This window comes from Cladosporium halotolerans (assembly GCF_011745625.1).
Source record: "Cladosporium halotolerans strain TM138-S3 chromosome Unknown Sca28, whole genome shotgun sequence".
In the NCBI taxonomy this organism is placed as follows: domain Eukaryota; kingdom Fungi; phylum Ascomycota; class Dothideomycetes; order Cladosporiales; family Cladosporiaceae; genus Cladosporium; species Cladosporium halotolerans.
The window spans coordinates 307,573-320,381 of record NW_027191479.1 but is presented as its reverse complement, the minus strand read 5'-3'; the positions used below and the strand labels follow the sequence as shown (position 1 = coordinate 320,381).

Here is a 12,809-nt window from a genome sequence, read left to right as displayed (position 1 = left end):
CGGTTAGCGCCGCCTTAGGGTTAGTAGGAGATCAGTGTTCTCCTCCGTTGCCTTTTGGCGAGGAGATCAGTGTTCTCCTCCGTTGCCTTTTGGCGAGGACTAAACTTATAAGCTAGTTATAGTAGTTAATACTAGCCTAGGCGTAAAAGATATAGTAGATAATAGTAGATATCTAAACCCTAGTTAGTATACTATAGAGGCTACTAGGGATATATAGGAGTTATTTATATTATAGGCGAAGAATACTAGTACTAGTACTATTACTATTACTACTATAGTTATAGAAGGAAAAGGAGAAAGAGAGAATAGAAGTAGAAGTAGTCTTTTATAGGGTAGTCCCTAGCTACTATATAGTTCGCTACTTATAAATAATATATAACTACGTAGCTAAGTAAAGGATATATATATAATAGTATAGTTAAATAAAAGTTATATATATAACTACGTATATAAAGATAACTATAACTTTACTAAGTTATAACGATTATAAGGATATAGTATACGTAAAGAAGGGATTAGGACGTAATATTATATTTATATACTAAAAAATTATATAATAATATAAAGTAAAGTTAGTAGTAAGACGAGTTTATAGTACCTAGATAATATATCCTAGAGCCTTACGAAATCCTAATAGGACTATATTATAAAGGCTACTAGGGAAAAGTAGTAGATATTAGAAGAAAACGGTCGGTCCTTAAAGAAGAAGAGAGGAAGAAGGTATTATAAAGAGTAAGCCCTAGAAGCGTATACGGGCTATACTCGTATACTTGGCGTTCTACCCCCTTTTAAGTAGACTTAGATAAAGAACCTTCGCTTCGTAATATCGAACTTATTAAATACTATAAGGAGCTTCTACGTAGGTATTACTCTCTTATAATATAGACTTTCTTAAGAATACGAAACCCCTAGGTTACTATATTAGGCTATTTTATAATACCTAGTATTATAAAATATCTAGAAGCGTCTAAAGTAAGATTTTTATATTTTAGTTAGAATACGAAACGTTATAGATATTATACTAAGAAGTTATATAATATTATATATATCTTTTATATTCTTTAAGATTAAGATACTATACTACTCTTTAATACTTTAAGTACCTACTTAAAGGTATTAGGAAATTATATTACTATATTAGGAAATTACCTTATATTTTCAAATTCTCTAAAAACCTTAATTTTTTAAAAAGCTATCGTTTTCAATCTACGATAGTAGGGTAAGTATATATCGTACCGAGTTGAAAAGTGGATAGATATCTTAAAAATTCCTAAGAAATCTATTTCTTCTATAGCGCGAAACCCAAACCCTAAAGTTAGAGAGTAAGTATACTACTATCTCGATAGTCATATAGTACGAGCTTAGTATACTTGGCTTGGGTATATGTACGCGCGTAAGAGTATTTGGCTATAATAGGTTCTTGGTTAGTGAGGTAAAGAAGCTTCTTCAGCCGGTGAGACTTAAACTCTTGTACTACTATGACCTATATTACAGCATATCTCGAAGGTGGTTAATGCTACAATGATCTCGTCTACTCAAAATCCTCACAAGACTCTGCCCTTGACCTGCTTCCTCTGCCTGGTGTCAATTGCGCGCCACATCGCAACTGCCGGGAAACCCAAAGCCGTGATGGCGGTAGCAGCGATTAGCATAATCCGCTGAGAGTTGCCATAGGCATTCTGGATGCCGATTCTGGTCGGATCTCCGATGGGGTAGCTAAGCTGCATAGTCAGGTTTCCAGCGATGAGGGGCGCGTCGGCCTGGCTTTCCACTGGCAAGAAGCGCGCAAGGTCGGAGGAGAACGTTCCTCCCCAGATTGCGCCAGCGATAGAGGCGCCGATAGCGCCACCGATCGAGTTGAAGACTGACAAAATTGCGAGGACAACCGCGATGTACTGGTGTGTTGTCGCGGCCATGGCTCCAACCTGCTGCGCGATGACGAGTGTACCGCCTCCGAACGCGATGAATAGCTGGCACATCACAATGTATCCAATGTTGACCTCGGGCTGGCGGAATACAATCATGAGTACAATACCGAGCAGTGTGAAAGGCATTCCAAATCCCAGAGACTGCCACTTGAAGTCGCCAGTGTATCGCAGGATGATGCCCGCGACAAAGCTCCAGAAACAAGCCCCCATGCTGTAGATGTTCTGGACGTAGCCGGTTTGCACAATGTTCAAGCCCGGAACAACTTGGAGGAAGGATGAGAAGTAAGTGTTCCAGATGTAGAATTCCACGAACAAGATCGCCGCGATTAAGGAACAACCGAGGATTGTGCGATCCCTGAGCAGGTGGAAGGGGATGAAAGTGACAGGTGCGAACTTCCACTCCCAGATAACAAAGGCGATGATGATGCTGAGTCCGATGACCAGCATAGATACCACCAGGGCGGAAGACCATTGCTCGGAAAGTGTAGCACCCTGATAGGGGAATAGGTTGAACGGCAGAAGAAAGAGAGCCAGACCGGTGACCAGCAGCACAAGACCAAAGACATCGCACTCGACTGAGTAGTATTTGATGGACTGCAAGACCGTGCGACCGCTGTTCCGGAGTGGGACAAGACCCTGACGAATAGCCTTGCGTTGATAGTACATCAACATGACAAATAGCGGAAGATTGAGCAAGGGATGCAGGATCGCAAAGATGCCAAAAGCCCATCGCCAGCCAGGGCCGTTCAGCATAGAGTTTGCGAAGTATCCTGATGTGAAGGTCGTGATCAGGTATGGCGATGCAATGTATGCAAAGATGAGTCCTCGGTTCTTGAGCTGCGAGGTGTCGGCCAGGATAACGCTGAGGATGTAGTTGCGGTTGCCACCACTACACAAACACTGTCAGAAATAAGGGTCTAGAGGCTGACATGCCAATTGGTACTCACCCTGTCTGACTGAAGACCTCGGCTGCAGCATACATCTGGACGCTGTTGGTAGCTGCCATCATGATCGATCCGACGGTCATGAGGACAACGCAAAGTGCGAGACCTTCTGGACGGCCCCAGACATCAATGAGCTTTGCTTAACTGTCAGCCGGTCATTCTGTTCGAACTTGGGTTTTGGCAGCATACCTTTGCGAGAGGAAGCCTGAACAAGCCTGCGACAAGCTGCGCCACGACTGAGGTGATGGCAGTGAGACCGTGAAGCTGAAACTCACTCGTGACATAAGGGGTCAACGTCCATCCTGTGGGCCCTTCTAAGGCATCAATGAAGTAGATGACCCAAACGCTACTCGCGAGTCAGTTACTGGCGATCTGTGGTTCACGGTATACAGCGCTGCAACTTACAGAATGTAGGTGGTCCACAGCGCCCACCTAGGCCAGACTTGTGCCATTCCTTCGATCTTCTGGACACCAGGTTGCATGTCCTTATGCACCAGCTCATCTTCGTTGTCGCTGTCTTGCGATGGCACGGACTTGATGTTGTGCGACTGGTTGGCTTCGACAGAAGTCGTGTCGGCGACCGCGGCGCCCGTCTTCTCTGTGCTCCGGTCGGTAGTGGCATACTGGGTGCGCACAATTTCCGGCGAGCCGGCACTGGGATCAGGCCGAAGCCTGCTGAGAAAGCCCATGGCAACTGCGAGACTTGACGGAGTGCTCGGCAGAATCAGTGGGACAGGGAGTGAAGGTGAAGAGCCCGATCAGATAAGATGGGAGGGCGGCATGAAGTAGGCGAGGCGCCGCTCTTTTGTATGGTCAGAGTCCGCTCGGGGCGCCCCAACAAGATCAGGGTGCCGCGAAAAGATTCTTTCGCAGATGCACAAGAGCGCAATTAGCGACTTGGCAAAGACGGGCGAGTCCATAAGAAGACATCCGGATATTGCAGCCCTGGCGGCGGCTTTGCTTCTTCTCGCTGGAGGGGCGGCACTGGCCATGCCTGGATGTTCTTCACGTCAGTCAGGGCACGATCATAAGCACGAGAGTCGCGTCTTCAAAGGCCCGTGGCGCGCACATGCAGGCACGATTGTTCGTGACAAGCCGATCATTGTTCCCACAAGCTTGCATGCGCTGCGCTCGAGAGTACCAAGCCAGCAGGACAGCCCTGGCGAACGGCGTGCGCGAGCCAATGATCTGCCGTTATCAGATGAGATTGCCAGAGCTCGGGCAGCATCCCACGCGACTGGCCCTTCCAGAAGAGCTCGGCGTGCAGTCGCCAAGGGTCGCCAAGTGCTGGGAGCGGCATTTTCGGCCGAGACCGTTCGATCGACGCGGAGCTGGGCGACGATCTGATAAACTTGTGCAGAATAGAGGAGTCCGGGTCGCCTGCGCTGCTTTTCCGACTCATTGAACGCAGGTTGTGGCGAATGGTTGAGTTCCACCAACTGCTGTTGTTAGCGCTGGTCAACAGGTGTAAGAAACCTACATGCAGAATGCGGGGGATGGCGGATGCCGCAGCAATACAGCAGGGGGAAGTGCCGTCGGTACGGCGAGGACCCTACAGTTGGAGGCGAATATAAAAGCTTTCTGTCACAACCGCAACATCGCGGACACGCAGGAACCATGCCATGAACCATCACGAAACCACGGCTACGCGCAAAGCGAGCTCACATAGAACTGTCGACGGTATCCTTGACATGTGCGAGCTCGGCACGTGCCAGCGCCTTCACAAGACCCGCCCCGCCTTCTGCCGCACGCGCCGATTTCGGCCGGATCAGATAATTTGATCAGATCGGCCTCCAATAGTTTCTCTTGGCAAGTTGTTGGGAGACTGGCCCGCCAGCAGTCGAGATGCTGGCTCACTTTTGTGAAATCACTCCTGGCTGCAACGACGCTTTGGAGTAGGATCTGGAGCTGTGCGTCAACAGTGACTGCAGGCTTTGCCGGTTGCGCAGGATGGCGCTTGGTACGACACCGTGTTTGGCCACATTTCATGACTTGCGCAATATCACCACAAGCCCATGACTCCTCACGGGCGACGGATGATTCTGGCGTACGTGTCCTGTGCGTCGAGTGAGAAGATGAATCCAAGCGTGCCATTGAGCACGTCAATCAGCTGAATAGTGGATTTACTGGAGAACACATTTTAGTAAATGATCTTGTTGGAGGTTGCTTCTAGATCACAGAGCAAAGTAATGTCATCTTTGAAATCTAGAAATCTAGAAATCTCAAACAGCGGAATCTTTGGAAAGACTCAACGACTTGGATGGCATCCGAGTGGATACCAGCACCATTGCATCAATATCTGGATTAGCTAAGACCCTCAATAACCCACCTCTTTATGTGTTCAAAGGACACGTTCTGACGACCAAAACAAACAAGCTTCACTCAGGGACTGTACTAAACAAACCTTGCTGGCCGTGTCCTCACGAGAAGTTTCCAAAGCGGGAGCATGCATGCGGGCGTCTATTAGGTCATTCCTGTGTGATCAATGTGCTGGTCAATGTCAACAGCCATCTCATGATGATGTCGTTTGAAGACTCGTGCGACTAGTTGTGAGTGATTAGCAAACAGCGTATTTCTCCCTGAGATCATTTGGCAAATCTGGGAACGCTAGTATGGACCCCTCTGACAGCAAAATCGGGTTTGACAACGATCGCAGTCTTCGCTTGAGTCTCGCTTGAATGGAGACTCGCTTTCTGTGTAGCAGATGCCTTGAACAATTCTGGGGCTCGGTAAATTCATTCTGTACCGCATAGCAGCTCGCCAATCTTCATAACTTGCTTCTGAACGAACGACTGTTTCCCATCGATATCAAACTGGTAGCAGTTGACAAGCGACGTGTATGCTGTTAAAAGCATCTGTGCTATGGCATCCACTCGTATCACTCAGAATTGGGATCATGTCAAAAGGATCAACTTGACAAGATGCATCTGTAAACGTGATCACTGCGCAATCGCTCGGTAGAGAGTCAACAGAAACGCTCAAACTCTGCGTAGCTTGATAGCACGTGCCGCGCTCTTTGATTCGCGCCATAACATCGCCACCGCATTCAATCTCCGAGAACACCAAGAGCGATAAGGGCTTCTTCAAGTTCGCTTGCTCTCGCACCCTGTTGCGCACATAAGGAACCCCATGCTTCTGCTCGTAAGCAACTTGTTGAAGGTATTCCTCCTCTGAGATCGGGTTTTCGAGAGCGTCGTAATAGCCCGGGGGCAAGTAGTCTGGATCGCATCTCGTCTCTCTGGTGTTGTTCGTAGAGTCAGAGTTTGGACAGCTTTTTGCTTGACCAGCTGAATCCTCAGGGCCTTCTTCCAAGATGTTTTCTGGCCGGCGACGCCGGGATTGATCGGCAGCAGGCTCCCGCGATGACACACTGCTGCGCGAATTCAAACTTCTCCTTTCAATCTGGCTACTGCAAGCATCATCGATGGAGCTTCGAAAGGCGCTCGAGAGGTTCAGAAGGCAGAAAAATGTTGCAAAACCCCAGAGCAGGAGGCGCATGATTTGACGCAGGATCCGCTATAACAAGTACTGTTTAGATTGCTTGATGCAGGAAACCTATCTCCCCGGACTTGAAAGGCCATGGACAAGGATCGATAAGTATGCCGGTCACGAAGAAATATAAAAGCTCGAGCGATCGCACCGCGCCATCCGACTTCCGATCCCATGATAGCGTGGATTTGAGCCTAATAATGCTAGTGTCCGCGGACCTAGCTGCCTCGACCAACCGTTTCCCTCGCATCATCGTGTATTGCTCGTGGGGCGGATATCTTCCATCACTCCATAATCACCGGGACCGCGCAAATCGCAAAAATCACAGCGCGAGGCAATTTCGCACTTCGTTCATGGCACATCTGTCGCGGGGAGAAGGATTAATGTGACACAGTCATGCCCCGCGCAAGTGAAAGTGGAGCCCGCCACTCAGCACCCAGCTTCAAAGCCTGGCTCCAACGTACCTTCAGGTATCCCAACGACGTGCTGTCACCCTGGCTGTCATGATTGAGAGGCTTGACGTTTTCGGCGGAAGCCCGCGATTGTTCAAGCTTTATACCCAGCTCTGCTTCTGCTTCGCCCTCAAACAGTCCGACTTCGTCACCCGCAACCTCGTCGTGGAACATATCAAAAATGGTCTCGCTCGTTTGGCAGACAGGGTTCCTTGGGTGTCTGGCGAAGTGATTCAGGACGAACATGGCTCGTTCAGCATGGTAGAGTCCGGGAGATGGCCTTCAGTCATAGTGAAAGACCTTGAAGACGAGTTGCCCGGCTTTGATCATTATGGGAGGAGCGCATTCCCCTTCGCGCTTTTGGACGAAGACCTCATCGCCCCGTGCAAAACGCTGCCGAGAGATTTCGATAAGCCAGCACCTGTTCTGACACTGCAGCTCAACTCCATCAAAGGAGGTCTGCTGCTGGTGATCAACGGCCAGCACAACTGCATGGATATGCGAGGGCAGTCGCAAATCATTTACTTGCTCGCAAAAGCATGCCGCGGCGATTTCCTGACCGACGACGAGGTCACATCAGCATGTCTACCGCGACAGTCAGTCATACCGCTCTTGACCGAGCACCAGGTACCGTCCGTCGGCATCCCGCCCAAGCAACCGTGTGGACCACCGGCGGCCAGCCCGAGCGAGAAAGCAATCTGGACCTACTTCCTCTTCTCGTCTGAGGCCATGTCAAGCCTCAAGGCAGCTGCAGGCGAGGCTAATACGACACCCTTTATCTCGACGAATGATGTTCTCAGCGCTTTGGTCTGGCAATCTGTGACCCGTGCCCGTACGCATAGGCTACACGGCGCTACAGAAAAACACTCGACATTCGAGCGACAAGTCGACGTACGCAAGCACCTGGGCATACCGGAAGCCTAGCCTGGAAATGTAGTCCACAAGACCTCGGCTTGCCTACCTCTCTCAGCAGTCGTGTCCAGTCCTCTCGGCGTCATCGCGTCTGCGCTTCGAGAACCTCTCCTGCAACCAGATAACATTGGATTTCAGGTTCGCACAGCAGCGACGCGACTGCATGAATCTCTGCCAACTCCACGCACGACGGTCCCTCCTCCTCGACAACCAGTTCCCTCCTCAGACATCAAAATGAGCTCATGGGCGAAAGAAGCGTGCCACGACTTCGACTTCGGCAGAATTCTCGGCAGAGCAGAGGCTATACGGCGGCCTTCGTTTGAGGGCTGGGAAGGCCTGGCGTACATGATGCCGAGGACCCTGAGCGGTGAAATAGTAGTCGCGCTGTGCCTGAGGCCCGAGGACTTGGAAGCGCTGAAGCGGGACAGGGAGTTTGCACGTTGGGGCAGGTACGTAGGGTGAGTTGCGACGTGTGTGGTAAGACATCTCCAGAGAATTCGGCTTGAGGACATGATTCTGGGGTTGAAGCGCTTCACGTGTTTAGTCCAATCGCTCCATCTCCCCGGCCTCTCTAGGCTCGCCCTCCTCTTCGTTCCTGGCAGCAATGGGCCTTGCGAGCCCTTCGTAAGCCCTGGACCCCATTCCAGCAGCTCGTCTTTTTTTCACGGCACATGCTGCGGCCCTTACTCAGCGACATCATGGCCCTTGACACAGGAGCTAAACGCTACCTTCGGCTGCCTCTGATAGAACCCGTGAAACTCCTCACCAAGCATATCTGCCAACGAGGCCACTTCCAAACTAGGATGCAAAGTTCGCCAGGGCAGAGCGCATGTGCGGCCTTTACAAGCCTTCGTGTTCATCGAAAGACCATACAAGCGGTCGACAACGTGCGCAAAAGATCGACCAAGAAGTGCATAGTGCGCTTGCGTGCCAGTATAAGTGGGATCGAAGTAGTTACGCATCTGGGACGGGTCCCTTGCGACGTCGTAGAATTCGTCGCTCGCAGGTGTACCAAACGGTGTACAAGAGGTCTTAGTATTCGCCGATAATGTGGATGGCTCTGTAGGCGTTGTTTGCGGTAGCGGCATGATCGGGAAATGGCGAGCCGTATTTGCCTTCGCCCAGAGCGGAGCCCCAAAATTCGGCGTTAAGGTGTTCGATGGGTGAGGAAGTCGCGAGGCCTTCACTGGTAAGAGAAATGGGGGCGCCGTCGAGTTCAAGGCCATCGCTGCCAGCTACTTGGAAAGCTTGCCGGTATAGTAGGTATTGTAGCCCAGCTGCTGTAACCAGACATGGAGCGAGTCCACGTTGAGCCATGCTCGAACAAACTTGGGGATAGCCTCCATAGGGCGCCTTGAGATCGGTAACATTATTTTTGTGAGCTGCGAGGCTAGTCCAGATAATGACGCGGGATGGGAAGCAAATGGAGATTGTACAATAGTGCTTCTCGAAAGGGGTGCCCTGCGAGATGATGTGCTCTTTCAGTAGCGGTATGTAGTCCAAGCACTGCATATTGAGGTCTTGATCATCGGTCAAGAAAAATAGGGAGCTGAGCTTCTTCTGTTCTGCATGGACGGTACTTGCCACACAAGCCAGAAGAGGAGATTATAGCAGGCTTCGGCACACTCTCATATAGCTACCAAGTAAGATCTACGGGGCAGCTTGATGGCAAGGCAGCGAAAGACAGACGGTGACGGATCGTGACGAAAGAAAAAGAGGAAGATCGTGCGGTCTCTCGCTCTCAGCAGTCGGGGACTGGTTAGGTGGAGTCCGCCGTCACGCAATCCGCAAGCGTCTGTCGAGAGGCAGGGCGTATCAACCCTAAGCCCGGGGACGTACCTAAAGAGCGCAGCGGGCGTGTTAATACGGCCAGTTCGAATCCCACGCTGAGTGACTCTGGGTGGTGGGCATGGCCCGCGTGGTGGGATGATACCTGGCTTTTGATGCTCCAATGGCGGGTTTCGCACAGGCTTGGACGCAGGAGGCCTCGACATCACTAGTTTGCCCACTACCACGGCGTTTGCATCCCAGGTCGTAAGTCAGGTATACCAGAACTTTGATGCAGTAAGGTAGGTGAGCCTGGAGGTAACTGGCGCCGGAATGGTGGACGGAGGGATGCGGGAAGAGAGCAGCACTGAGCACAGCCACGCGTCCAGCCACAGCTTCGGCCTCCGTGGACGCGGCTGTTGCGTCCAGGCTGCGTCTGGCCTGGCCTCCTCTGCAACTCATCAGACAGCTGCATTTCCATCCACTCGTACACTCGCTCTGCCCTTCTTCGCCGGGCTTCTTCGCTCACTCCAGTTTAGATAGAATACACCACAGGCCAACGAATGCGCTGACCCTTCCACCGACCTTTCTCTGCGCGCCAATTGCTCCCATCCGCCCATTATGTCCTCCGAAGATCCCTTTCTCCAAGTCCAATCCGACGTACTCTCCCTACTAGACTCGACTCGGCCTCTCTTCACCTCCTATCTGCGCATCCGGTCCTCAGCGTCCTCGCCCAGCAACCCTCAACTCGTGGAAGCGCGACAAGAGCTCGAATCCAACCTTACAGATCTCTCGACCGACCTGCAAGACCTGATCGACAGCGTGAAAGCAGTCGAGAGCGACCCTTACAAATATGGGCTGGACATCGACGAGGTGTCGCGGCGGCGCAAGTTGGTCGAAGACATCGGGGCGGAGATCGAGGACATGCATAAGCAGCTGAACGAGACTGTCGCGCACAAGAGCGCACTGGCGCACCCGGACTCCTTTGGCGGGGACGGAGACGAAGAAGACGAGTACGGGCAGTTCGAGGAACAGCGGCAGATGGAGATGATGCACGAGCAGGACCAGGCGCTAGACGGGGTGTTTCAGACGGTGGGGAACTTGCGCTTGCAAGCAGATACTATGGGCAGGGAGCTAGAGGAGCAGGCTGACATGCTGGACGACGTGGATGGGATTACGGAGAGGGTTCAGGGGAAGTTGGCGACGGGAATGAAGAAGATCAACTTCGTGATTCGGAAGAACGAGGGTGAGTCTCCGCGGCTGTGAGTCGTGATTTGGGTGGTGATGCTGACGTTGACGATCAGATAAATGGTCTAGCTGTTGCATTGGAGTCTTGATCTTCGTGTTGATCTTGCTGCTGGCTCTGGCTATTACATTGTGAGGAAGGCTCCTGGCACATCACAGCACGGCCAAGCCACAGCTCAATAGCCGAAGCGCGCATCGACTTCGGCGGGCGAAGCCAGGCTGCGGCTTGCAGCGAACAGGACATTCGTCACCAAACAACATCCGGCAACAACACTAGCCCGCACAATTGCACAGCCCATAAGAAATCCTGCAAGTATGCACGACGATGGTGAGTCACCTTAGTCCGCATCCTCGAATGGTCATTTCACCTCGCTAACCGTCCCCAGCGCACCCGTTCCTCCAGCAAACGCCTTTGAGCGTCAACCCTTTCATCGACCTGCCCAAGCCGCCAACCCTCCCCCACAACTACGCGTCCTTGCCATCCACGCTGCCTCCTTCATCAATCCATGCGGCGCCTGCACCCTCCAATCCCGAGCTGCCGGCATACGTTACATCATCCAGCGGCTTCGCAGCACACCCGTCAGCCATCGTGGCCCAGAATAGGGCCTTGCTCTCGCAACTGTCATCGCAACGACAAGGCGGCGAGAAGAAAGTGCGTGAATGGGAAGAAGGCATCAAGGAGCGGGAGTTGCAGGACAAGAGGCGGAAAGCGCCCGGGTGGCTGGACAGTGAGGCCAAGTTGCTACAACCGCAGAAGAAGCAGGAGTCTCAGGCGGTCGGAGGCGGGCAGGTAGACTTGATGGACCAGCCCGAGGCGGAGGAAGATGCGAAAAAGAAGCAGGAGCAGGTGCGCACTGCGGATGAGCTGGGCCATGCGATGGACCGGGCTTTTGGGAGGAGTGAGATGGGATGACTGCCACAGCCGGCACGAATCGAGGGCCAAGCGGCTGTGATGAGCGGTCATGTGGATCTCCGGACGAGCCATGATGCCTTTGAAGTGAGCCCGCAGACTTGCCTGCAGATGGACGTCCACACTGCGTGGACCGTCCTTCAAGCACAGCGCGTACGTGGCAAGCAAGAAGTCCACGGCACCACGCTACATCACTGCGACGCACAAAGGCAGGCGGCGAAAAAGCATTCGGATCAGCTCGCCTCGCCCTCGCATCCTTGCATCTGCACTCATGCAGGCCTTGGGCACGCATGAAGCGCAGACTCTCGCTGCTCGATCCATCCAGGCGCATGGCCGCCTTAAGGCTACGCCGATGCAGCAACTCATGCGACAGAGTGATCCCGCTAGTTTGCGATTTACGTTGAGTCGAGGACTCGACCTCCTATAGGGCGAGTGTCTGGTGTAGATAGGCTACTGTCGGCGAAGCCGTGTAGACTCGGCGCGCCGTCCGGAAAGCGGCGCAATTCCTCCTACCAAACTCGGGCCAGCCTGCTCTGCAACTTCTGCCAGCCCGCGCTGAAGCCTCCCACGGCCGCCTCCACGCGAAGCGAAGCACCAGCACTCGCACCAGCCCCTCCTCGACTTCACCTCGTGATCGCCTCACACCCGCCCTCGTGTCCGCACTGGCGCGCGTTCTGCCTGTTCAGCTGCTGACGTCGACCATCCCATGCCGTCCGCCACCGCCTTCGCACACGCCGTCTCACCACCGCCCATCACCAGACAATGCGCTCTCCAGGCCATGTGCGCCGAGGAGGTAGGCGCTTCGAATTCGTTACTATCAAGCTTGAGGTAACCGGCCCACAATACCGCCGCCCTATCGGCCCATCCCTACCCGGGCCATACCAGAAAGCAGACAGTACACGCGAGGCGCATGCACGCTCATTATCGCAATCGTCACGCCGGTTTCCCTATAGTAGCCCTTCCGTATATATCACCACAATCTCATCCTTCCCCCCAGCCCTCACAGCCAAGCATCACCCGCTCCCTCTCGGCGCGCGCATCATCCCACTCTGCAAGTCACTTCTCCCCGACCCGGCCGGATCACGCCTGCAGCTCTGCGCGAGGGGCAGACGAGCTCCCACTGGTCGCGACTCGCCGCCACCTGCGAGGCCCCACGTCGACG

General features: G+C 52.7%; 6 protein-coding genes across 6 annotated transcripts; 4 read left to right on the top strand and 2 right to left on the bottom strand.

The window, feature by feature from the left end:
• Positions 1-1,430: 1,430 nt before the first annotated feature.
• On the bottom strand, positions 1,431-3,724 carry WHR41_07329 (uncharacterized protein). The gene is made up of 4 exons (XM_069375934.1): positions 3,278-3,724; positions 3,062-3,218; positions 2,876-3,006; positions 1,431-2,817 (listed from the first exon to the last, which is right to left on the bottom strand). Exons 1-4 carry the CDS (start codon positions 3,559-3,561, stop codon positions 1,545-1,547), a joined length of 1,845 nt encoding a protein of 614 aa, XP_069227233.1. The 5' UTR covers positions 3,562-3,724; the 3' UTR covers positions 1,431-1,544.
• A 3,140-nt stretch (positions 3,725-6,864) lies between these two features.
• WHR41_07328 (uncharacterized protein) lies at positions 6,865-7,737 on the top strand (the record flags this gene model as incomplete). Its single annotated transcript, XM_069375933.1, has 1 exon — positions 6,865-7,737. One exon carries the CDS (start codon positions 6,865-6,867, stop codon positions 7,735-7,737), a length of 873 nt encoding a protein of 290 aa, XP_069227232.1.
• Positions 7,738-7,959: 222 nt separating this feature from the next.
• WHR41_07327 (uncharacterized protein) lies at positions 7,960-8,187 on the top strand (the record flags this gene model as incomplete). Its single annotated transcript, XM_069375932.1, has 1 exon — positions 7,960-8,187. The coding sequence occupies one exon, from the start codon at positions 7,960-7,962 to the stop codon at positions 8,185-8,187; it is 228 nt and encodes a 75-aa protein (XP_069227231.1).
• A 221-nt stretch (positions 8,188-8,408) lies between these two features.
• On the bottom strand, positions 8,409-8,813 carry WHR41_07326 (uncharacterized protein; the record flags this gene model as incomplete). Its single annotated transcript, XM_069375931.1, has 1 exon — positions 8,409-8,813. One exon carries the CDS (start codon positions 8,811-8,813, stop codon positions 8,409-8,411), a length of 405 nt encoding a protein of 134 aa, XP_069227230.1.
• Positions 8,814-9,951: 1,138 nt separating this feature from the next.
• On the top strand, positions 9,952-10,873 carry WHR41_07325 (uncharacterized protein; the record flags this gene model as incomplete). Its single annotated transcript, XM_069375930.1, has 2 exons — positions 9,952-10,738; positions 10,797-10,873. Exons 1-2 carry the CDS (start codon positions 10,114-10,116, stop codon positions 10,871-10,873), a joined length of 702 nt encoding a protein of 233 aa, XP_069227289.1. The 5' UTR covers positions 9,952-10,113.
• Positions 10,874-11,052: 179 nt separating this feature from the next.
• WHR41_07324 (uncharacterized protein) lies at positions 11,053-11,650 on the top strand (the record flags this gene model as incomplete). The annotated part of the gene is made up of 2 exons (XM_069375929.1): positions 11,053-11,065; positions 11,124-11,650. The coding sequence occupies 2 exons, from the start codon at positions 11,053-11,055 to the stop codon at positions 11,648-11,650; spliced, it is 540 nt and encodes a 179-aa protein (XP_069227288.1).
• Positions 11,651-12,809: the final 1,159 nt, after the last annotated feature.

Bases quoted from the DNA above. Each gene is read 5' to 3' on its own strand.
- WHR41_07329 (XM_069375934.1), bottom strand. From the start codon at position 3,561: ATGGGCTTTCTCAGCAGGCTTCGGCCTGATCCCAGTGCCGGCTCGCCG. The intron at 3,219-3,277 runs GTAAGTTGCAGC...ACTCGCGAGTAG, and splicing joins CTGTGGACCACCTACATTCT to CGTTTGGGTCATCTACTTCA. The intron at 3,007-3,061 runs GTATGCTGCCAA...AGTTAAGCAAAG, and splicing joins TCAGGCTTCCTCTCGCAAAG to CTCATTGATGTCTGGGGCCG.